We start from the raw sequence: 25,512 nt of genomic DNA, 5'->3' as shown, positions 1-25,512 counted from the left end.
ATGTTTGTTTACTGCAACGTTGCTAAGGAATGCGTGGAATTCCAAGAAAAAATTCCAAGGATGTTAAACTGTTTCTTACCAACACTTCCATACAAGTACAATCCTTTAGGGGCATTGACCTTCTGTTGGCCGAAGAACTGAAAAAGAAAAAATTTAAATACAATTCTTTAGTGTGCAACATCTATAAAGATATTGAGAGTATGGTGCTATAATCCAGTTTGCAAAATATCATTATAAAAAATAAACAAACTGCATAAAATAATTCTACTTGTTGAAAATCTTTACTAAGATATAAAATACTATTTATTAAAATACATGAAACAAGGTTATGAGTTATGTAAAATCATTAAATTCTGTGGTTCGGTAAGAATGGTTATCTCATGGTGACATGAATGTACGGATTTCAGTTTTTTTAACACCAACATAACTGTAAGCCATAATGTGAATTTCCACATTTTGGTGGTGGATAAAAACCTAAGTAGATTGCTTAAGGTATGGTCGCGCACCTTGGTAGAACAACTGGCCTTCCATAAGCCAGCTGGACAGCTTCATCATAAAGAAGAATTCTACACCTAAAGTGAAATTTGAACCTACAGTGGTGAGGAGGAAGTGACTTGAAGTCATTGACCTTGACTTCTCAGACCACTTGACCACCCTGTGTGGATTCAAAACTGTCAAGCCAAATAAATGGGAGTTAATTTCTTCACTGGGATTTACTTTACAGATTGACACAACCACTAAATCCATTCAGTCCCTCATAAATAACAATAACTTTAAAATACCTTTAAATAATGCATATTGTTTCACAATACCTTTAACATATATGATTTCCCTGTACCATTAATGTGTTGTTTGTTTTGGGTTTAACACTGTTTTTTAACAGTATTTCAGTTATGTAACGGCAGGCAGTTAACCTAACAACATTCCTGGATTCTGTACCAGTACAAACCTGGGCCCTGTTGTTCGAAACTATAACAGGGGATTAAGCTAACAGTTGATTAACTTTTAGGGTTAGTTTTTGACATTTTAGAAGACTTAGAAAACCAAATGTATGAGTTAAGAATTATGAAATTTGAAAAGTCTTTACAATAAAATCAGAACATCGTACTAGTGTTTCCCACCAATCAAAATTTAACCAGCGGTTAGTTTAACAGCCGGTTAATGTTTCGAACAACTGGCCCCTGTTCGCTGCACCGCTTTTATCAAATAACCGCGGAGAACACACGCCCCGCGAGTGTATATCAAAATCCCCTTGATCAAAATCCCCTCCACTGAAAAATGACTGGGTGTTACAAAATCCCCTTCACACATTTGCAGGGGTTATCATAATCCCCTCTGTGATTAACAGTATAGATATATAGATATCAGTGCTCCAAATTATATTATGTTTGCTAAAGGCATTGTATTTACGTGCTTTATGCAGTAGACTTTTAAGTTGTATATAGTTGTATTTGAACTTGATGAAATAAGTAAAATCACAGAGGGGATTATGATACCCCCTGCAAAAGTATGAAGGGGATTTTGTAACACCCTGTCATTTTTCAGTGAAGGGGATTTTGATCAAGGGGATTTTGATTGTCTCCCACGCCCCGCACTGGGATCGAACTCATGACCCCAGATCCGTAGATCGGCGTTCTCCCTATTTAGCTAAGTGGGCAGGATCCTTTAATGTGTAGTATTTGCGTGGGACTATGCGTACTTTTATTGGTTTCATTGTTGTTTCAATCCTTAAGAATTAATCCCAATGAACAAATAAATCATTGATTCTATCTGCAAAATTTGAAATCTGCATTTTCAGATCTCCATGAAGCAGCTATAATTTCATGCCTGTGAAATTCAATGATTTCACACAAGGTACACTTCTTTAAAACCATAAAAAATCAAATCTTAATCTGTCTTGCAGTGGTCAAACAGGCTCAAAACTGAATTTTACAAAAATTATAAACAGTCTTAATTTTAGGTGCAACATGACAGAAGTTTGAGCCACATTCACTTTCAACAAACTGTAGCAAAATCAACTCAAATCACAAATGCCAAAATTTAAGTCTTGTACTTTCACTTTACCTTTTCAATAAATGCATTAGCTTTAACTGGAGGTCTATAATCTAATAGCTGAGAATTTAATCTATCAAGGGAGGCAACTATTTTCTTCTGGTATTCATCCTCAGTTAGCTGTCCCTGATTAACTCTAGACATATACACTGACATAGGTGATGCTGCATCATTTTGCACTGAAAATGTAAAATAATTACATATTTTTGGTAGAAAAATGAAATACAACAATGAAATACATATGGCTTATTTCACAGTGAAAAATATCAATCTCATTTTCCCCCAATTTTGCAAGCAAATTGGTTGCATCTTGGAAAAGGAATTCCGGACCATTCACTCCCAAGTCTTTTCCTCCCCTGACTATTCTCTCCCAATATGGGAGTGAAAAGTCACCTTATAGGGTGACTATTCATTCCCATTTCTTATTTTTCTTTATGACAATTTAAAACTATTCAATGGTTAATATTTAGGTTGGAACTGAATTTTAAATAGATATTCCAAGAATATTTGAATATTATTGCAAGTATGATAATTATAATGCTAAAATTTTATATTTCTAAATAAGGTATATATCATAAAAACAAGACTGCTAAATTTAATAAGTCATGGTAAAAAAGTTGATTTTCAGAGTGTTATGGTATATAGAACAAGCCTTCTCCGGTGAATGAAAAGTTAATAGAAAGTTAAAGGAGCTATTCACGGCAGCAGTTCGCTGTTTATTCACCGCATCCAGTGAATGATTGGTGATCAAACTTCATTTTAACATTCTATTCACCGCAGACTCCAGTGTTCACTTCTTATTCACCGCAGGACTTGTTATTTTCAATATTGTATCATGAATTTACTTTCTATTCACCGGAGAAACTTGAATTTCATGATTTGTGAATAAAATAGCTGCTCCCGTTTTGGCGGCAAAATGGTTTGTAGAGTTTGAAATTCTGGACCATGCAAAGCACAGCAGATTTATGTGAATAGCATGGTATCAGCTACAGTAAGTGCTTTTTAATTGTCTATGATATACACAAGGCATGTCAAAAGTAAAATGTGATATTTTTTTCAATTTATTTGATTCATGTAATTCTAAACAGATGTAGACTTATTTTTGTCATCAGTTTCCATGACTTTCTTGTGCGTGTAAATGTACAGAGGTTTCCAGCTAATTCACTAGCTTATTGTCAAGCCTGCTTGCGTTGTGCTCGATATAGTCGCCACTTTTGGTGGTTTGGTGTATGTGCTTCCGTGCGTGTGTGCTTCCGATTTTGTCCGGACCATAACTTTGACATGCATGAACCAATCTTGTTTATATTTTGCATAAATGTTTACCTCAATGAGAAGGTATGTCATGTGCAAACCCCATGTTCCTATCTCAAAGGTCAAGGTCACAGCTGGAGGTCAAATGTCAATTTGAAGTTTGTCCGGAGCATTTCTTCTTCACGCATGGTGGGATTTTGATGGATTTTGGCATGAATGTTCACCATTTTGAGATGGAGTGTCATGCACAAGAACCAGGTCCCTAGGTTCAAGGTCAAGGTCACACTTGACAGACCGCTGGCGGGCTTGACAATCTGCCCTACAAGACGAAAGCTAGCTTTCTGCAGACATGCAGCTCGCAGCTCATTCACCGCAGACTTTGCAGCTCATTCACTGCAGACTGTTCGCAGCTCATTCACCGCAGACAGTTCGCAGATCATTCACCACAGAATGTTCACAGCTCATTCACCGCAGGCTGTTTGCAGCTCATTCACCGCAGACAGTTCGCAGATCATTCACCGCAGAATGTTCGCAGCTCATTCACCGCAGACTGTTCGCAAGCTCATTCACCGCAGACCTCATTTGCATGTGAAAAGTTAATGAAATGTTAATGGTCCAAACTTCATTCACTTTCTATTAACCAATCATTCACCAACCATTCACCGCATCTATTCACCACAGACCATTTTTTTCTGTAAGGGTATAGGAAAAAGTAAGTAATTGCTCTGCTAAATAAAAACTAATAATCTAAAAGTATATTATTAATTTTAACTTTTTAAAAAATGAGAAGTATCAGTCTGCAATTTCTATATGATATTGATCTGAAAGGTGATGATTAGGCTAGCAACTTTCAACCAAGGAATCAAGGAGTGTTAAACAAACACAAGTGATAAGATAACTGATGACTTTGTATATACAACTAATCAAGGAGGTAAAATCTCATGGTGATGAGATAATGGGTGGCTTTTAAATATACACAATATCAAAGATGTTTCACAAATTATTCACAAGGTATAAGGAAATGTTATTAATATAAATTAAAAAAAATTACAATACACAATGGTATTATGAATTATGAAAATTTTGACCAAAGGATTAAAAAAATATACACATAAAAATAAAAAGTTATCTACTGTAAATAATTTTTTGAAGTATGAATTTTGTTAGAATGTTTTCCAGTTACAGTTTTAGTTTCTAAATTTTAGTTTCTATTAGTCAATTTCAATGAATGCAAACCTAAAAGTTCTCAGCAGTTTACATCATTACATATTTAGGACATCAAAGTAAAGTTTTATTAAATAAATATTTTTTTGATATATCCTCTCTCTCTTTTTCAATATCCTTTTTATATGAAAATACTCAAAACAAATTAAACTTGCATTTTCAGAATATTTATAATTAAACTTTCATTTTCAGAGTATTAATAATTACATAGTCAAATGATATACAAAATAAAAAATAAAGACCATCATTAATATTTCTAGATTATATTTTGGATTATCATTAGATTATTATCTCAGTAAAAATTAATCTTACAAAATTTCTCAATATACATAATCTGCATTATAAAAGAGATACTATCATACATAAAACATTTCAAAAGCATTTATTGACCTCCCATTAATCAAAATATAGTTTCTAGAGAAGAAAATAAAACTGGGAGTGAAAAGTCACCTTTTTAAAGAAAATGGGAGTGGACAGTCAGGGGAGGAAAAGACTTGGGAGTGAAAGAGCTGACACCCTTGGAAAAGACAATAACAAAGAAAATATGTATGTTTAAACTTTTACACTTAGGCCTCACCAAATTAAAAAGTTGTTCATCGGATTTGCCGCTCGTATATTTTCAGAAACACAAAAAAAATATTTTTTTATGATTTTGGCTTGCGCTCGCCCCATTGAAAAAAACCAAGCCAAAATTTGTTGGTGCGTACTTTTTATGAACGTAACAGCGTACAAATGCTTATAATTCCGTCCCAGATTGTCTAAAATGGACTTTAATCACTAATAATTACATATCTAAACGACACTCCGTTATAATATAATCATATTACTATATTTAGTTGCATTAAAGTATTTCCCCTTCATGCGTTACGCCATTTTTTCAAATGTTTGCCAATATAAATTGCAACACAAAATCGGATTATTTCATTGAAAATTCGATGAAAAAAATACTATTTTTTGATAACATCAGTCTACATTATTTTGGTATTTAATACTTATTGATGCAGTCAACTTTTGTTTTCTGTTTTTCTGTCCAAATGATCAGCATTTGTATACGAAAGTGGGTGGGGTAAGGGATTTACATTATGAATTGTGTAGAATAATTTTAATGCACATTAATCTCCATTTCAGACCTTAATTGAGACATTGTTTCAACAAATTTAATTTATTAAGAAAGTGAAGTTAGAACAAATGCTGTCTGTAAGACAGCATGCTTGACTTTTTAAGTGCTTGACACTGAATTAGAGGGGGCATACTAGTCAAAAGCTTTGAAAACAGAGCTATTGGACATTATATAAAATTTAAACAAAATATTCTTAGTTAAAAAGGGGCATAACTCTGTCAAAATTCAATCAGAGTTATGGGGATTGTTTCTCCTGGTGTAGACTTTAATAGTGAATAACTATTTTAAGTTTCAAGTCAAAAGCTTTAATAATAACAAAGATATTCGACCGAAAAGTCAAGCTAAAAATGCTACATTTTCATAGCAGTAAATATTCAAGTCACATATCTATCTCATAATTATGGTTTAAGGTTATAATGCATTGTTGTATATTACGTATTTTCTAACAGCATTTTCAAAAGCATATATTATTTGATTACACTGTACTGTATGTCAATGTTATTACCTTTTTTCACGAGTTCGCTTTGTTGTGCGTCTGCAGGTAAAATTTTCTCAATCCTTGGTGAATTATTTTTAATATAAAAGGGCTGTACGTTCTATTTTAAGGTTTTTACTAGTCAATCGAGAGCAAAATCAAGACAAATATATTTCTTCGCTCCTCGCTCGCTCCTGATTTTCTCAAAAACCAAAAAAAATATTTAAATTATTTTTTCGCTCGCCGCCTCAAATTTTTCAGAAAAAAATCCGATGAACAACTTATCAATTTGGTGTGGCCTTACTAATTTACAGGAAAGATCAAACAATTAATGCAAAAAAGGCCTAAAAATTTTAGGCCCCTAGCCACTTCCTTTACTTTAATACCAGTAACATAAAACTAAACTTTTCCAAATGTACTTTTAAATAGACAAAGGCTTCAAATGATTTCGGTGCTCTAGGTTCGAATTATGTTTGTGAAAATTAAAATATCCGCTTAATGTTTCATATCCGATTTGTTGCCAGTGGTTGCGTCAACAGATGTCCTTGATCATTTTTGAATGAAAACTATCATAATACCTCCTGATTCTCGTGCACCAGTAAGTAAATATGCCTTGCAAATATCTTTAAGTTTTTTCTTGTGCTTAAATAAGAAGTTTCTTCCATTCATGTCTGCAAATCTCCCGAAAAACTTTACGAAATATTTGGGATAGCTGGCATTATCTCCCTTGTCGTTTCGTCCATTATTTCTACAATGTGTAAAATTCACTAACTGATAGGACATTCTCAGCGAGCCATCCCCTCTAAAGTCTCATAATAATATAATATTTTTTTTTATAATAGACATATAAAGTGTATGGTTCCAATTGATGATAGCAGAACAAAAAGCTATATATAATCTGTCAAAAAGCATAATAATATACACCTATTTATTTTATTATTTAACTAGATATCATGATAATCGGCACGGAACTGATTGTTTAATAATCAATTAACCGGCATTAAGTAATGTAAACTGTTTGTGAATACGTCCCTTGTATCTCGTAACCACACTGGCCATAACTTTCGCAGAAGCGGTGGTTCCAACGCCGCAGCGGTGGAGGATTCGTCGCAGAAGCGGTGGAGAAATATGGACGGCTGACTACATTTATGCTGCCATCGGTACGTTTTCTAATGTCCTTTGCACGTTTGACTGAAAACAACCAGTGAGACAGGAGCCCACATGTGTACTCTTCCAACCAGAAACACTTGTTCAGTGCAATTCTTTGTCATTAATGTAAACACTTCTGTACATTTTGACGAGGGACTGCCGTTTTTGTAGAATTCCCATTAAAATGCTAAAATCTTGTACAAAACGATCCCTGAGCATGTTTGCAGCAAATCGTAAGTACGGCCATGTCAAGCAAAAACTTTTTCTTCGTAATAGGTGAATTTTCATTACAGGCATAAGAAAAAATCGACCAAAAATCATTCCAACGCAGTGTGCGGTGGTACAATTGCAACGCATTACGGTGGATCTTGTTTCTTTAATGTTCGTTATGGACTTTTAACTTAAGTAAACAGCATTTTCCTGGGATTTTAATTGGGGTAGGTCCATGAAATCACTTTGACATCAGACAGCAACAGAAACTTAATGTTTAGTAATAATATACTGTTGATTTGCTATTCCGTTCTGTTGGATGCGCACACGAAAATCTTTATTTTAAACCACAATTATTTTACTAAATCAACTGCTAAATAATAACGCCATGTTCTATCGTACTAAATACACTTCAGTTATGATTATTGATATTAAAGCATGCAGGTTTTCTTCATTTTCCTTTTCCCTTATTATATACAAAATATCAACTGACAATACCGATTGTTTGATTAAATGCTTACCACATACGAGTTTTACATCAAAGAACAGATCAACTTATCTAATATACAAATTGACAGGGTTTCTGCTGTCCTTTTTTGTTTTTGTTTTGGCGACATAATATCGAAGTCGGGTTCGCATTGGGGTGAGGGTGGGGGAGTATTCTCCAACACACTGCACATGCTGCAACCATTTGTCATTTTTATAGGGTTTTTAATCATGTTTTAGCATATTTAAATATGTTCCCAGCTGTAATTTCTCTTCAGTTGTTATAATAAGAATAACTGAAATGAGTTGATTCCTTGTCGTCCTCTTGGCAATAGAACAAGGAGTTAAAGGTCTCTTAATATGTTTGATTGGCGCTGTGACAGTTTTCACAGGAGAATGAAATTTTTGTCTATCATTTATTGTAACATTTCTTTCTGCTTGTCTGTTGTTAATTGTTTGTACATGTACTCTGTTTCTCCGTTTATCTTTCATATTAAACTTAGCCTTAGAATCATCAATATAAACATTACTGAAGATAAGGCCATGAATGTGGCGTATGTCGTTAACAGGCTTTTCCTTTGATTTGACCTGGTGACCTAGTTTTTGACCCCACATGACAAAGTTTCGAACTTGATCTAGAGATTATTATGATAAAAATTTCCATGCACAGTGTGCCTAATTACGTGATCGCGCTGCGTCATTTTGAGCTCGAAAGCGAAAGTAGAAAGGTAAACAAAAATTGAAAATCAGGGCGTAAGTTTTTTAATCTATATATTGTGTTTATATCATGCGTATAATTCGAAACCTATTTGAAAGTGCTATCCCCGGTACTATGATTTCCCCACCAAAAGCTTTTCGTTTTAATGCTATTCAATAGACTTGCACATTGAGCGCATACTGTCGAAAGTGGTTAACAGGAATAGCGTTAAAACGAGAAGGTTTCGGCGGGACAATTGTTGTACCGTGGGTAGCACTTTCAAATAGGTTTCGAATGGTGTTCATGATATATACACAATATATTGAATAACAAAACTTATGCCCTGATTTATAATTTTTGTTTACGTTTCCACTTTCATTTTCGGGCTCTAAACGACGTAGCACGATCATGTGATTGGGCACACATATGCAAGTTTGTATCAAATCCAAGCATAAATGAAATCTTATATGGCTGAGAGGGTCAGAATAGAAAATTTGCCCCTTTCATGGGTAGTATCTCTTGAACATATGAATGATGGAATCTAGCTTGTTTTCATCAGGAACCGAGATCTTATTGTGACTTAATTTGTGTGCAAGTGTGGTAAAAGTCGAAAGTAAAATGTCACTGCTATCATGTTCACAAGGTGAACATTTTGGCTCCTTCAGGGAATAAAATCTGTTGAAAAATGAGGTCTCTATCGTGTTCAAAAGAAATTGTGGACGGACGACGGAAGGGCAATCAAATAATTTTATCTTGTCACTAAGAAAAAATCTAAACTTTTCCCTTGACACTTTGAGGTTCTGTGGTAAATTAGCCTACTTGTAAAACGTCTTAACTCCAGTAACATAGCTGCTCAATGGCATTTTGTTAAGATATGCTACGTATTAGTAATTGTATTGTACTTTAGTCAAGTTGGTTTATCATAGTCATACGATGAAGAAGTAGCATGTGGTCAAATCAGAAAATTAATAGTGTCACTTGATATTATGTATTTATGGATGTGCAAATCAATGTCATATTTATTCTAAACTTTTAGTTTCTGTTGCTATCTAATGTCAAAGTGATTTCATGGCCCTACCCATTCAAAATTTTGGGAAAATGCTGTTTACTCCAACTTAAAATCAATAGCGAACATTAAAGAAACAAGACTCACCGTAATGCGTTGCAACTGTACCTACCGCACACTGCGTTGGAATGATTTTTGATCGATCATTTTGTATGCTTGCAATGAAAAATCACCGGTTACGGAGAAAAAGTTTCTGCTTGACATTGTCAGACTTACATTTTGAAGCAAACGTGCTCAGGGATCGTTTTGTACAAGATTTTACCATTTCTGATAGAAATTCTACAAAAACGGAAGTTCCCCGTCAAACTGTACAGAAGTGTTTACATTAATGACAAAGAACTGCACTGAACAAGTGTTTGTGGCTGGAAGAATACACATGTGGGCTCCTGTCTCACTGGTTGTTTTCAGTCAAACGTGAAACACTCGTTAGAAAAAGTACCGAAGAGAGCGTAAATATAGTCAGTCAGCCATATTTCTCCACCGCTTCTGCGACGAATTCTCCACCGCCGCTGTGTTAGAACCACCGCTTCTGCGAAAGCTATGGCCAGTGTGGGTATATAACAGGTAGATTCGTGTCAGTCCTTTCATTTGTAATGCAGAACATTCTAAGCTCAAATACCGTTGAAACCTACCTGGTGTGATAAAGCTTGAGCAAGTGTGTATAATAAAGTGTAAGAATGCACAAGTCAATTTGAGTTATACTTGCCGGTCACCGAAGGGGCGTGCCGCTAGACCCCACTGAATTCTTCGTGTTCTCAATAAATGTCCTGGATATCCCTGATACTGGCAAGATTTTAAGACTTTATATTCTTCTAGGATGCAGAAAAACCTTACGAAGTTCATGCAAGTTTATTCTTCTGAGCAAACCGTCATACCTCACGTGAATATTTATCTAGCGTGAAAAGAAGCTATTGCTTACTCCATCTTTTCTGCAACTGTTTTTCCCCTTACTTCTCTTTAATTATGTAACTTGAGGATATTTGTTTATTTCAGTGTAAGATTGAATATCTTTCACAAGTCGAAGAAAATATAAATGTCGAGATATTTTTTCGTAGACTAACGTAATACATTAAATTTATAAAGACGGTAACCTAATAGTCTATTTATCCCACCTTCTGACAATATAATTTTGAAGTAAAAATACGTGAACCAAATAGGTATGTGTTTGCATTAAACAACACTTAAAATCATTAATTAAAATCATTAATGTATGTGATCAATTTTCACAGCCATTTCGATAATTTGAATTGAAACAACTCTTAAAAATCCCTAATATTATAAAATAAAAGAGGAAAAACTAATACTAAACTTACGTTTTGTACCCGACTTCTGTGTACTGTTCAGGCGTATTTTTCCCCGGTATCCCGACCTGACGCATGATTGACCTCCTGCATTTTTGGCCCCGGCCCTAAATGTTTTTATGCTTTTTTTTTTTTACTTTTTAATAAAAAGATGCAAAACTGCGCTTTTTATGCTTTAAACATGGTCAGTGATGTTAGAAACCAACTTACTGTTGCTCTAAAGGCATACCCCCATTATTTGTACTCATTTTTTGATACAAAAATAATTTCCGAAAAGTCTCACTTAATAAAAAGAAATAAAATAAAAGAAAATAATTTTCCGACATACCTACCCTAATTTTGTTTTAGCATGTGACCGGAAACAAAGATTTTTTAGGCCTAAACATGATGAAATAACTTGAAGTTGCTGCCAAGTGATCGTTGCGAGTCGGATACCCATTCTCACCAGACCAGGATGTGGGGGTGGCATGGGGATGTGAGAGTGGGAGGGGAGGTAGCAACATATGTCTAAGTTTGATACACTGTTGCATACTCTAAGAAGAGGGTCATGGTAAAAAGTTTCGCCTGTTACAGTAACAAATGATTGGCACAAACGCTCTGAAATCAATTTTCTTGGATAACTCCCATGTTGAAATTTTGGATACAGTGAGCTATCATGGGTCACCCTACCTGTTTTGTTTACATATTTTATCGCACGGATGCTGGAACATCCTCGCATGGATGCTGGAACATCCTCTCACGAATGCTGAAACATCCTCACACGGTTGCTGAAACAACCTTATCCCCCGCATAAAAAACATGCTTATATATAGATAGAATTCAAGTAATGAACAAGAATAGGTTTTTATACAGTTTATTAGCGCATTAACGTAGTGTGCAAAATGTCGCAAAATCAAAATATTTCATTATAGAACAATTAGAAGTACATATGGGTAAGTTAACTAATTTTTTAAGTTATATACTAGTATATTTAGACATTCAAGGATATACAAAATTTTCATCTCAACCTCCATACCTTCATCATGTGTTTAACCATGTGAACAAGATTGAAGTATATGTAAAAGAATAAAGCTACATGTTCAAACCCATGTGTTCACACCCTGTGTAAGATAATAAAGCTATGTATTCAAACCCCGTGTAAAGGAATATAGCTATGTGACACAATGTTCAAACCCTGTGTAAAAGAATAAAGCGCTTTGTGTTAAAACCCTGTGTAAAAGAATAAAGAGCTTTGTGTTAAAACCCTGTATAAAAGAATAAAGCGCTTTGTGTTAAAACCCTGTGTAAAAGAATAAAGCGTTTGGTGTTAAGAATAAAACGCTTTGTGTTAAAACCCTGTGTAAAAGAATAAAGCGCTTTGTGTGAAAAACCTGTGTAAAAGAATAAAGCGCTTTGTGTTAAAACCCTGTATAAAATAATAAAGCGCTTTTTGTTAAAACCCTGTGTAAAAGAATAAAGCGCTTTCTGTAAAAACCCTGTGTAAAAGAATAAAGCGCTTTGTGTTAAAACCCTGTATAAAATAATAAAGCGCTTTGTGTTAAAACCCTGTATAAAATAATAAAGCTTCGATATCAGCTTATCATACAGAAAAGCGTGGCATCTGAGCACAATGACATAAACACGTCTGTTAGTTTGAAATGAGTGGATACATTTAGCCATTACACCTAACTATTTTATTGAATGACTGAGATCATTTGCGATATGATTTATATAACTTATCACCTTTTTCATCAAATGGTTCTATGGATGAAAATCTTTAACTACAATTAAGAAATTTAACACAAATGGCCAGTAGTCACCTGTAAAAAACGAAGCGAAAACAAACCTTTACATATAAAAAGTGGAACAACAGAAACTTGTGGACGTAAACACTTTTCAGGACTTTAATATATGTTAAGTATATATGTATATTTTTATTTTGTAAAATTACATACAATATATATACTCAGTATCCATACGGGTAAGATATACGTCCATCTCTCACTCTGTTATCAAACACAGTCCTTTTTTTTTTTCATTTGCGTCAACGTTAAAAGTCTAGCTTGATCACGGTCTTGCGTTTTTTGAAACTTTAGAGGGCTGACTTCTTGTTTTGAAAATGTCAACTTGGCAAGTTGGTCTCTATTTAAAGAGACACGTATGTGATTAATTTTCAATTATTGGTTGTCCGTGGTAACAAAGAGATGCACAATTTCCGATATAAATAAAGCATCCCCTCTAAAATGGGGTAAAACAATATGAACTCAAGAATACTAATTAAGCGTGAATGGGACTATTTGGGTACAAGATTGACAACACCACAGGTGTCATTTTTATTGACACTCTAATTTTATTACAATTGCACTTGTGAAGAGCGCGTGTAATCTCTTAATATGCATATTGAACCGAAATAATTAAATTCACAAAATATCCTGCTTCATTAGAAGCGCTAGGTATTTAAACAGAAGCCATAATGAGGAGGAGGGAGGTGAAGGAGGAGGAGGAGGGTGGTGGAGGGAAATGGAGGAGGGAAGAGAAAGGAGGTTGAGGAGGAGGGAGGTGTAGCAGGAGGGTGGCAAAAAACAAAATTCAGAGTGAATTTTGAAACCATTAAGGACATGATTATTGGCCCATCAAATCAAGTCGTAACGGTGACAGATTCTCAAAAAATATGTCGAGACCGTGGTCAAGCTAGACTTCTAACGATGACGCAAATGACAAAAACATAGGACTGTGTTTGATAAGAGAGTGATTGATGGACGTATGGATACTGAGAATATATATTGTATGTAATTTTACAAAAAAAAAAAAAATAAAATAAAATAAAAAAATAAAAGATGAACAGAGCGTTATTGTTTCTTATCTTTTTATTATTTCCAATATCTAAAATGGACGTCATTGAGCCTTATCCCGAAAATTGACTGCTCCCAATCCAAGATGGCGGCTTTATATAGACAAAGAAGGGAAAATGTGGTATAGAGTCACGTCCTCTACTACTACTAACGATGGAATCGAACTCACACTCGTTATAACGTACAGGATTTGCATGTTGCACTACTGTACCACTGGCACCAGACCAGAAAAAAATGCCTCTGTATATGTTATACCCTACCCTAGGTATTCTATAAGAACTCCATGGTTCTTATAGAATACCTAGGGTAGGGTAAACATGTACATGGTTCTTATAGAATACCTAGGGTAGGGTAAACATGTACAGAGGCATTTTCTTTCTGGTCTGGTGTTATTGTGCTGTACAGGCGTCAGGTCACCTACTGTTGTGAGGCTTTTGAGGTTGCGGTGCGAAGCAATAAGAGAACGCTCAGGGCGGATATTGTCGTTTTTAGTTTTGCTTTGTTGTCAGATGTATTGGATTTTTACTCTATTTTTGGACTATTCATGAACGAATGTTTATAATTTGTTGATATTTTCATTTATTAAATTTTCGTCGTGTGTTAAAATGTGGTAAGTCTTTTTATCAAGTGTTTGATGTCGTTGGAGTGAAATAAAGCCATTTAATTTATTGATATTGATATTACAGCTTTACTGACTACAATTAAAACTAAACTTAATCATTTTTTCAATATATATGTATATGTTTGCTTACTTGTGTAATGTTAGCCTTATTTACATGATGTGACCTGTCATATTATCATTGTGTTTTATTTGATATGATTATAGATGCTTTGTGCATGGGCCATAAATGGCTTGTTACAAATGAAGACATTATCTATCTATCTATATTTGCTAAAGTGCTTTTTGTTGCTCATCTACTGATGTGTCAAACTTGTTGATACAAAAGGGAGGCAATCAGAAAGTTTTACAAGTAGAGTGTCTTGGTACCGTTATGATATAAAGGTATGTTTTTCCAATACAATAACTGATTTTCTATTCAATTCTGTTGAAACTGTAAAACTTTCTACAAGTATGTGACCTAAGGGTCTGTTGAACAGAGATGAAAGTATCTTTGCCTGCAGAAACACTTATGATAAAAAACAAATGTGCATCCTCTTAGATAAATATTTTCGAGTTGAAAGTGTCCGGTTACAAATTAAGCCAAAAACATTTTTAATATAAATTGTTCATCATTACAATAGTCAAAACAAAGGCTGGAATATAAAGGACAAATGCAGGGATATCAAAGATAAAGACATCAAATGCAAAATCAAAGATATCAAAGAAAACTATATAATTTGGACAATAGAATCTATTATGACAGCACCTGAGCTTGACATTGAAGACTGGAAGTCAAGCTTCGACTACCTGATATAGTTACCAAGATTAAGTAAAACTTCAGAGTAATTTAGTTACGTCCCAGATTATGAAATACAGTTATGTCCAAGATAGTGGGGTGCAATATATATATATAAACCCTGAATAACCTGGTTTGTTGGAACATTCTTTTGTTGATGATCTATGATCGTTCGAAGATCCCAACAAAAGAATGCTCCAAGATCCCAGGTATATATAACGGCACATCACGTAATGAATAGAATTACGTTCCAACATACCAGGTATATATATAAAGAAACATTTGACCCTAACAGGGCTTTGGCCTTTGGCCATAAGCAATCTGAAAAAATAATTGCAATGTTTCTTAAATGTTGACATAACTATGTTTTGAAATTAGACTTTTAATTAAAAATTGAGAGAGCAACGATTTGCGACCAGCAAGGATCCAGATCAGTGCTCTGTTTGGCTTATTCCTCGTTTTCAGCACTTGCATGTGGATTAGTCTGCATGGATCTGGATCCATACTAGACGCAAAGCTCTCAGGTTGGCTTTTGCACGCAGCAGCTCATTTGTTATAATTAAGACAAAAAGTGCGATATGTGCACCCTTCTGACTCATTATACTCGAAGTCAGGAAAGGACGACTTAACACCACACTTTGTAATGCTGTGACACATACATGTACTTGTACCAAGTTAATGTGTAACCAAAACTGACATCGAAAGAAAAGTTCATTTGACATCTTTCGACATTGAATTAGCATAGATTAATTGTAAAAAAAGCTTAACATTCATTCAAGCCAGTAAACTAGCCATATATATACAACATGTATATTTTATTTATTATAGTCTCATCAATGTACACATTCAACACATCATAATAAAAGCAAAAACATAAAATACAGTACATTGCCATTCAGTTATTGAATTACAAGAGACTATTAACAATTTATATACATAATAAAACTATATTAAATTTTTACCATGCAAATGATGTTAATCATGCAACTACATAGTTTGTTAAAATTTGCCTTAAATAAAACAGTAGCCTTTGTAACAGTAACAGTGCGCTCGACTTTTCTCAGTGCCTAACCCTAAACTAAGAGCTTTGCCAGTATAAACTTTCTAAAACTCTATCAAAATTCAAATCATAGCTATGGGGATTGTCTCTCCAGGTGTAGACTTAGATATTAAACAACTGTTTTAAAGTTCAAGCCAAAACTTGACCAACAAGTCTAAAATAAAAAGGGACATAACTCTGTCAAAACTCAAACCAGGGTTATTCTCCTGGTAAATATTTAATAATAAATAAAGTATTTAAAATTTGAAGTCAATAGTTACAGAAATATTTGACTTTCAAGTCAATAACTTCAATGATAACAGAGATCGAAAACTTTAACCACAAATTCTAAGTTACAAAGGGACACAAATCTATTGAAATTCAAATCAGAGCTATGGGGATTGTCTCTCACGGTGTAGACAATAGACAGTAACAGAAATATTTGACTTTACAACACCGCACGCCGACGCCGACGCAAGGTGCAATCTTTAGAGTGCAATATCTCTACTATTTCCTTCGGAAAGTCAAGCTAAAAAAACTGACCTTATTAATAGTTAAAACCATGCTAAATTTGTATCACTTTCCAATGTATTTGAAAATAAAACTAGCCACTCACGGTATACACAAAGGAATTTGGAGAAATATCCAGCAATTACACTTATATAAATAATTATAAAAGCCAAAGCTATTAGTCAACTGGCCACGAGAGACAGTCACACCAATGTGAAAATGCACATTTTATTTTAGGCATTTTTCTTCATGCCAGCCAGTTCTTCTTCCCACTTTTTGATTGCGAGAACTCCATTCAACATTTCTTTCACAGCTTCGTATTCAGTGAGACCCAGTCGGTGCTTATTCGACAGATCGTGAACTCCATCTTCAACTGCGGAACCAAACCCGCGTGTTCCTAACGTGAGTAAAAAAATTATTTAAATCATGTGTACTTATGTAACAAGGACACCTGCGGGTACCAATGCTAGTCTGTAAGTGCTTAATGTAAGACAATATGCAAGAAAAGGGTTATGGTTCTAAGCCTTCTTACTCATCATTTGGTAAAATGTATAAAATTTTAACGATATAGTATCAACAAGAGCACCGCCTTGCGGGTGCTGACGCTCATCTGATTTTTTTTGTATAATAGAAATATTGTCCTACCCATGATTTTCTAAGTCTAAAAAGGGCCATCACTCTTGCAAAAAGCAGGATAGAGTTATGTTTCTTGATGTACAGTGTCCACTTATGATGGTGAAAAACTGTTGCAAGTTTTAAAGCAATAGCTTTGATAGTTTATGAGAAAAGTTGACTTAAACATAATATTCAACCAAGAAAATGATTTTTCTAAGTCCAAAAGGGACAATAATTATTGCAAAAATCAGGATGGAGTTATGTTGCTTGCTTTACAGGGTCAGCTTATGATCGTGAACAAGAGTTGCAAGTTTCAAGGCAATAGCTTTGATAGTTTAAGAGAAAAAGTTGACCTAAACATAAAACTTAACCAAGAAATCTGATATTTTCTAAGTCCAAAAGGGGCCATAAATCTTGCAAAAAGCAGGATGGAGTTATGTTTCTTGCTGTACAGGGTCAGCTTATGATGGTGAACAAGTGTTGCAAGTTTTAAAGCAATAGCTTTGATAGTTTAGGATAAAAGTTGACCTAAACATAAAACTTAACCAAGAAAACTGATTTTCTAAGTCCAAAAGGGGCAATAATTCTTGCAAAAAGCAAGATGGAGTTATGTTTCTTGATGTACAGGGTCTGCTTATGATGGTGAACAAGTATTCCAAGTTTCAAAGCAAAAGCTTTGATAGTTTAGGAGAAAAGTTGACCTAAACATAAAACTTAACCAAGAAATCTGATATTTTCTAAGTACAAAAGGGGCCATAAATCTTGCAAAAAGCAAGATGGAGTTATGTTTCTTGCTATACAGGGTCAGCTTATGATGGTGAACAAGTATTCCAAGTTTCAAAGCAATAGCTTTGATAGTTTAGGAGAAAAGCTGACCTAAACATAAAACTTAACCAGGCAACGCCGACGCCGACGCCGACGCCGACAACCGCTCAAGTGATGACAATAACTCATCATTTTTTTTCAAAAAATCAGATGAGCTAAAAATGGAACTAAACAAAAAAAAAAAAAAAAAAAAAAAAAAAAAATAACGATGAAATATCAAATTCAAGCGTTGAGAAATATCAAATTTCTAAGTTAACAAGGGCCATAATTCTGATATAATGCAAGATTTATGATTCTTTACTTACTTATAATCTAGTAAAAATAAAGTAGTCTTCAGAGTTTCAAAGCTATAGTTCTTAATGTTTTCTTGAAAAGTCGACCAGGAAAGAACTTTATATCTAGAAATTCCTATAGAAAATGCAAGCGAGAGTTATAGTTCTTGGTCAGCTTACTTGCCGAATAACGATAAAAAAGATCTGCGAAGTTCAAACCTATAGCTCATATAGTATTTAAAAAATGCTTAACAGAGTTAAAGTTCTTGGCCTAAATACTCATGTTATAATTATAAACCAGTCTGCAAAGTTTCCAAGCCATTGTTCTTATAGCAATCAAGTAAACTGGACATGGGCACATTATTTTGCAAAAAAACAAAAGGGCCATAATTCTGTTAAAATGCATGCGAAACTCTGATGAAGATGATGAACAAACTGTAAAGTTTAAAAGCTATAGTTCTAATAGTTATTAGAGAAAAAGTGGACCTAAACAAAAACAATTTAATCCAGAACTAAAGCATTTTTTTTTTCAAAATCGGACGAGCTAAAATGACACTGAAAGTATATAGAACATATTAAGATAAACAAAACAAAAATTACTTTATTGATAGAGTCCTATATTTTGGTTTATTTAGTGTAAAAGAATAAAACTATATCTCTTAACCCTGAGTAAGGGAATAAAGATGTGTTCAAACTTGGTTTATGTTCGGTTGTATTATAACTATTACAAAATGTATTATGTTAGCAGAGTTATGCAAGATCGCTGGTTCTTCATAAGTTTTCCTCTGCCTTCAAAGGCCGGAAACTCGCAATATGACAATGAATTTGACAATGTGACATAAAGTCAAAACAAACAAACAAAAGAATATTCTAAAGGGAATAATTTCTGTATCATATACGCAGTTATACCATTGAATAAACCACGAACTGTATATCTCTACTGTAGAGTATTACCGTATATTTCTCAGCCAAAATCATAGAATGCATAAAGCTACGAAAGAGGGGAACTATTTAATTCAACAAATTTCTATTGGTTTAAAAGTTAAGCTTCATATTTGGATGAGTGGACTGTTAGACAGCTTAAACCATGGTATTTTCCAGTACCCACCTCTAGACTGTATATTATGCTTCGCAAGGAAGTCATCGAAATTTGCCTGTTTACTGACATTAGGAATGGCCATGAGTACACTAGCTCGTAGCGTTGTTCCTAGATTCGTTGCGCAAAATGTTAGATAACCATAGCCATCTCTCCGCGCAAACGTCATCCGGTCCTCCATTTCATGAATAGCCTGAAGACATATATATGAATATATAAACAAAAGAAATTGTTCGACGTTGTGTTAAATTTCCTTTTATGATCATGCAGACCATTCTTTTTTTTCCGCGTAAGCCGGTGTGCTAGAGGTTGTGAAGAAGGGTGGGGCATTTTTCATGCCCCTCATAGACAGACTCAAACAAACCGCGGATCTGCTGCTGTATTTTATTAACTATCACCACAACAGTCTTTAAATGCGGCGCGATGGCTATGGTAAGTCTCCTGTACTTGTACTCAGTGTTGAATAATACTTTCTGGTCTTTTGTGATCAAAGAGAACATTTTATTTTCATGGAATTCCGCGTAAGCCGGTGCCTGGGACCTGAAGGGTATTGCCTGGGACCTGACGGGTATTGCGTATTTCATTACCTCTCACGCTCTCATGAACAGACTCAGTCTAACCGAGTCTGCTTTTACATTGCTTGGTTGTGATATATGCTTCCAAAGGATATCTGTTTACAGACTGATTAGAACGATACATCAGGAAAAAGAAAACTACGTTCAAAACAAACATTCAGGAAAAGTACTGTAAACAAATTAATGAAACAAGGTGTGTTATTTTTTTCATATAAATTGTATTTTTTCACACCTTTCGTTTAAAATCTGAGTAAGAAGTTAAGTAGGATGCTCACTTTGACTAAACGTTTATATACGGCAGCTAAATCGCCTCCTTTCTGCAAGGAGATCAGCCTTATATGGTCCTCTTCGTTGACCCAGCATAGGAACGTTTGATCTTCGTTGTAGAAAATACCACGACCTGTGTCCCAGTACTTGTAAAGACCAGCATCTCTCAGTGTTCTAAAAATAATCGTCTAAGTTCAGTTGAGAACAAATGTATGTCCTTCTGTTTATCTAAAAGACAACAACATCTTACACCCCTGTTGGATATGCGCACCTATTGACTAAATATACTGACTAACGGTTAGAGTTAGGATTAATATACAATAGGTTTAATAGTGTACAGTCAATGCGTGCATACACTCAATGCGAGAGTTTTAATGCCGATCCAGCACCTAAATGTCAGCTGCCGCTTCTAAATATTCAGCTCATTGTATCACGAGCGACATAATAACAATTTACAAATTTCCTATCTTCTCAAATTTTGTTACACTGTCATCTCTTTCAGAAATGCATTTAAAAAAAAAAAAATAAAATGATAAAGCGTTGAAGACATGTAAAACTAATATCCATACACATGGTTATGTGTCTATGTTTTATGCTATACAACTTTTCTTGCAAATAACACCAACATGGTTTAAGAACATAGTGCGACTTACATATCATCATGTCTAAAAAGATAGTGATCTGCCACCAGTTGCGCCTCTGTTGCTTTGTCCATCCGGGCAAGGGGATAATATTGTCCAGCTAGTTCACCCGTCAGTGTTTTCAAGGCAGTAACTGTGTCGTTTTCCATGTTCAGCAGGTCCTTGCATTATAAAACTTTATTCTAAGCACCTGATAACATAGACTAGTTAATTTCTACTGACGCTCCAAAGCAAGTGAATGAAGTATTGCTGTGCAATACAAAATCCCCTACCGGAAGGCACCTAATTTTCTCTACTGCAGTATAATATAATGAATGATATCTGTCAATGATGTATAAACGATATTGTACTATATACAGTTAAATACCGTTACCTCGATATTCAAGGGACTTCAAAAATTGCATCGACGTATCCGAAGTTCGGCGTAATGATATCGCCTATCTGGGACTACATTTTGTATCTCTGTGTAATAATAATTGAGCCGCACCATTAGAAAACCAACATAGTGTATTTGCGACCAGCATGGATCCAGACCAGCCTAGCTGGGCATCCGCGCAGTCTTGTCAGGATCCATGCTGTTCGCAAACGTAATAATGATAATAATGATAACAAAAAATTGTTGGTTGTTTCATAACATCTATTAATATAAACAAGAGTGCCAGAATGTCACAATATATGCCCGTCATAGCAAATTTCTTTACACTAGCACCAGTATTTTCATATGGATTTTTTGGCTAATTATAAGAAAGTTCTGATATAAGTTATTTATAGTAACAACATAAGTTAATCCTAAAAGATCTATATAATATAAGTCCAAACAAAACTCTTTACCAGGTAGAGATAGGTCAAAATACACCTAAAATTGGATGTAACATGCATTTTTTATCACAGAAAACTGGTTTCGATTTTTCCCTACGGCCAGAAATAAAAAGTTACAATATAAGCTATTTATAGAAACAACAAAGGTAAGTAATTCTAAAAACAAAGGTGCCCCATGGTGTTGAACATGTGTGCCAAGTTACATAAAAATCCCTCCATGCATGAAGAAGAAATGCTTCGAACAAAGTCGTTCTTGAATTTAACGTTTGACCTCTAAGTGTGACCTTGACCTTAGACCTAGGCACCTGGCTCTTGCGCATGACAATCCGTCTAATGGTGGTGAGCATTTGTGTCAAGAAACATCAAAATCCCTCCATTCATGAAGAAGAAATGCTCCGGACAAAGTCATTCTTGTATCTGACATTTAGCCTCTAAGTGTGACCTTGACCTTAGACTTAAGGACCTGGTGTTTGCGCAAGTCACTCCGCCTCATAGTGGTGAACATTTATGCCAAGTAATGTCAAAATCCCTTTCAGGATTGTTGAGTTACAGACTGGACAGAAAAAAAAACCCTTTTGGCATTTGACTTTCAAGTGTGACCTTGACCTTTCAGCTAAGGACCCGGGTTTTGCGCATGACACGTTGACTCAACCAAGGGAATATTTGTGCCAACTGATATTTAAATTCTGTTTTGCATTGCAAAGTCATAGACCGGACAGGAACAAAATCCTATTCATCTCCAAGCGTGACCTTGACCTTTAAGCTATTTTTAGGGTTCTGAGTGTTGTGCATGACACATCGTCTCGTCATGGGAAAAATTATACCAAGTAATGTTGTAATCCCTTGATGTATGACAGAGTTCTGGACCAGACAAAAAAACAAACCCTGTTGATCTTTGACATCCAGTTATGACCTTCACATTTAAGCTAGGGATCTGGGTTTTGCGCATGACACGTCGTCTTATCATGGGGAACATTTGTGCCAAGTGATATTAAAATCTCTTGATGAATAATTGAGTTATGGACCGGACACGAAACAGACCCTGTTCATGCCATGTTAACATTTGACTGCTAAGTGTGACCTTTGACCTTTAACCTAGAGGTCTGAAAGTTTATGCATGAGGTACATTTTTGCCAAATGATATTGAAATCCCTTCATAGATGGCAGAGTTCTGGATTGGACAGGAAAAAAGCCCTGTTGACCTTTGATCTCCAAATGTGACCTTGACCTTTGAGCTAGGGGTTCGGTTTTGCGCATGGCACGTCGTCTCATCATGGGAAACATTCGTGCCAAGTAATATTAAAATCCCTTCATGAATGACAGTTATGGACCGGACACGAAATTGCGGAAGGACAGATGGACGGGCCAACGTCCTGGGGTCTAGGAGCTTCATTCCGTCCATGTTTTATATGAAATTAGAAGAAAAACACCTAAGTTATGTAGTAATTATGCCCCTAAAGATCAAAGAAAATGCCACATAGTAAACATATGTTGGCACGGACATACGGACGGAATGACGGACAGACGGAAAGGCGCATTGCTATAGTCCCCAAAACTGGTTTTTTTCAACCAGATGGGGACTAATAAAGATAACTTCTTAACTGAAACAGGATGAGCTGAACTTACATTTGAGACTCTTTTACCTAACTCTTCATTGTTTGTTCTTTAAACTGAAGTACGAACTCTTTTTTTTGTTAAATGAATCTCATAAACAATGCTACTTAATGACATCTTAGCAAATAGGAAACCATATATACAAAAGGAAAACGAAATGCGTGCATTATTCTCCTCAAGTTACCTCTAACGTGCATGCTGGTATGAACGGATATTTCGTGTGACTCCGAGCAACACGGACACGTGTTGATATGACCATCTTACCCTCGGGATCAATGTTGCCTAGAGCTGCTATTTCTTCTTCTGTTCCATAATACGGTTCTGGATGACACAGACTTTCTATCTTGTGATACTCTTTAATTACTTTGTTGAATATTTCTTCAAATACCGTGTACGCTTCGGGATCACAAGCGTAAATGCCTGCATTATTGCGGAAATGTAAACATCCTGTAAACATAATAAATATGGATAGCTAATCTAACCAGCAGTCCTATTCCAGTCTAAAGAGTAGACTATTATTAAATATCTTTTGTGAAGTAAAAGTAAGCCCAATTAAATGGGGTCAATTCAATGTTTTCCATTAGATCTTGTCAGGTGGCACATCAGTACCTCTCACGAACAGACTCAGTACCTCTCACGAACAGACTCAGTAAAATGTTTTGCTTTATTGTGTTATATGCTTCCAAAGGGCTTTCTTTAAGAATTATTTATGTATCATAACGACACACTAAGCAATGACGAGGCGCCTTGCTTTAACATGGTTTTCTGTCATATTTCCAAAGAACTAACTTGCTATGTAGCATACCAAAATGAAAGGGAAAGATTAAGATATACTACGGTATACAGTCAAACCTGTCTATAAAGACCACCCTTGGGAGAACCAAAATGTGGTCTTTATTGGGAAATGGTCTTTACTCACAGGTTAAAATACACTGTAAATGTTAAAATGGGAAACAAAACATGTGGTCTTTAGAGCCAAGTGGTCTCTGTCCAGAGGTGGTTTTTAACACAGGTTTGACTTTATATTATCAAAATTAATTGTCATAACGACTGGCAGTCTTGAGGTGATGTTTGACGGTCGTAAAATGTCACTACGTACTTGGAGTCAATGATGTTGTATGTATATGTATTGGTTTGCTTGGCACATAAAACAAATGCTCTTAACCACTGTATCCATGAGTCATGCAACATCAATGCATTAATGAAATGAATGAACTGGCACGCAGAAAAGTGCCATTCAAATATTCCAAATTAAATGCAAACACAATCCGCCGTGTCCAATTGTTTAAAAGGAGTTTGGTTTATTTTTGACTAATCAAAAGTAAAATTATAATCACTTCCAAGCCTCAGGTATCAACACAACCCGACATGTACAACATTAGCCCGACGAATTCCCCGGATACATCACCAGATAAATTCCCTTGCGAAGAATTAAAAGCAAGTTAAGGCCTTTACGCGCGCGCAACGCTCCTTGCCTATCTGGCCCATCAACCGAGGAAAACCTTCCAGCTAAATTGTTTACATGTCTTCATCGAAGTTAATATCTTCCATGAAAAAGTGATTATGGAGATTTTTGTACACCATTTGTTTTAAATCATTATTTATTTTGTGCAAGAACCTAGCCAGTGGCTACCAGTTTAACCGTGCAATCACCTTGAACATCGTAGATGATGACAGAATAGACCATGAGCCAGAGGGGGTTTTGCTCCCCCCTCAGGAGGAATTTTGTGGACCATATTTTTTTGAAACCCCAATGTGTGGTGAATATTTTGGCATAAAGTTTGCAACTGGCGAGCGGGCCTTTTCTCCATAACCACGTTTTAAAATACGTTACCCTCAAAATCTATAATTTTTTCATCAATTTTTAAAGACAAATGGTACTATTATGTTAGTAAATCATTTCAACTTTGCATATGTTATTTCAAGGTGTATACTACATGCTGCAATTTGTTAAATTTTTAATGTCTAAAATATAATGTT

General features: G+C 35.1%; 2 protein-coding genes across 2 annotated transcripts in view; both read right to left on the bottom strand.

The window, feature by feature from the left end:
- The window catches only part of LOC123552535 (AFG1-like ATPase), a 91,131-nt gene extending 84,270 nt beyond the window's left edge, over positions 1–6,861 (bottom strand). Inside the window, exons 1-3 of the mRNA XM_045342256.2 lie at positions 6,701–6,861; positions 2,065–2,231; positions 80–137 (exon numbers count right to left, since the gene is read on the bottom strand). Of these exons, the coding sequence (XP_045198191.1) occupies positions 80–137; positions 2,065–2,231; positions 6,701–6,791 (316 nt within the window). The 5' untranslated portion in view covers positions 6,792–6,861. The remainder of the gene's footprint in view (positions 1–79; positions 138–2,064; positions 2,232–6,700) is intronic.
- A 9,167-nt stretch (positions 6,862–16,028) lies between these two features.
- LOC123552536 (arginine kinase-like) overlaps positions 16,029–25,512 on the bottom strand; it is a 29,426-nt gene continuing 19,942 nt past the window's right edge. The window contains exons 3-7 of the mRNA XM_045342257.2: positions 23,717–23,979; positions 21,112–21,260; positions 20,467–20,632; positions 19,629–19,809; positions 16,029–17,205 (exon numbers count right to left, since the gene is read on the bottom strand). Coding sequence (XP_045198192.2) covers positions 17,042–17,205; positions 19,629–19,809; positions 20,467–20,632; positions 21,112–21,260; positions 23,717–23,979 — 923 coding nt within the window. The 3' untranslated portion in view covers positions 16,029–17,041. The remainder of the gene's footprint in view (positions 17,206–19,628; positions 19,810–20,466; positions 20,633–21,111; positions 21,261–23,716; positions 23,980–25,512) is intronic.

The sequence above is a fragment of the Mercenaria mercenaria genome, chromosome 4 (assembly GCF_021730395.1).
Source record: "Mercenaria mercenaria strain notata chromosome 4, MADL_Memer_1, whole genome shotgun sequence".
In the NCBI taxonomy this organism is placed as follows: Eukaryota; Metazoa; Mollusca; class Bivalvia; order Venerida; family Veneridae; genus Mercenaria; species Mercenaria mercenaria.
The sequence above is the reverse complement of the archived record's forward strand: the minus strand, read 5'-3'. Positions and strand labels throughout refer to the sequence as shown.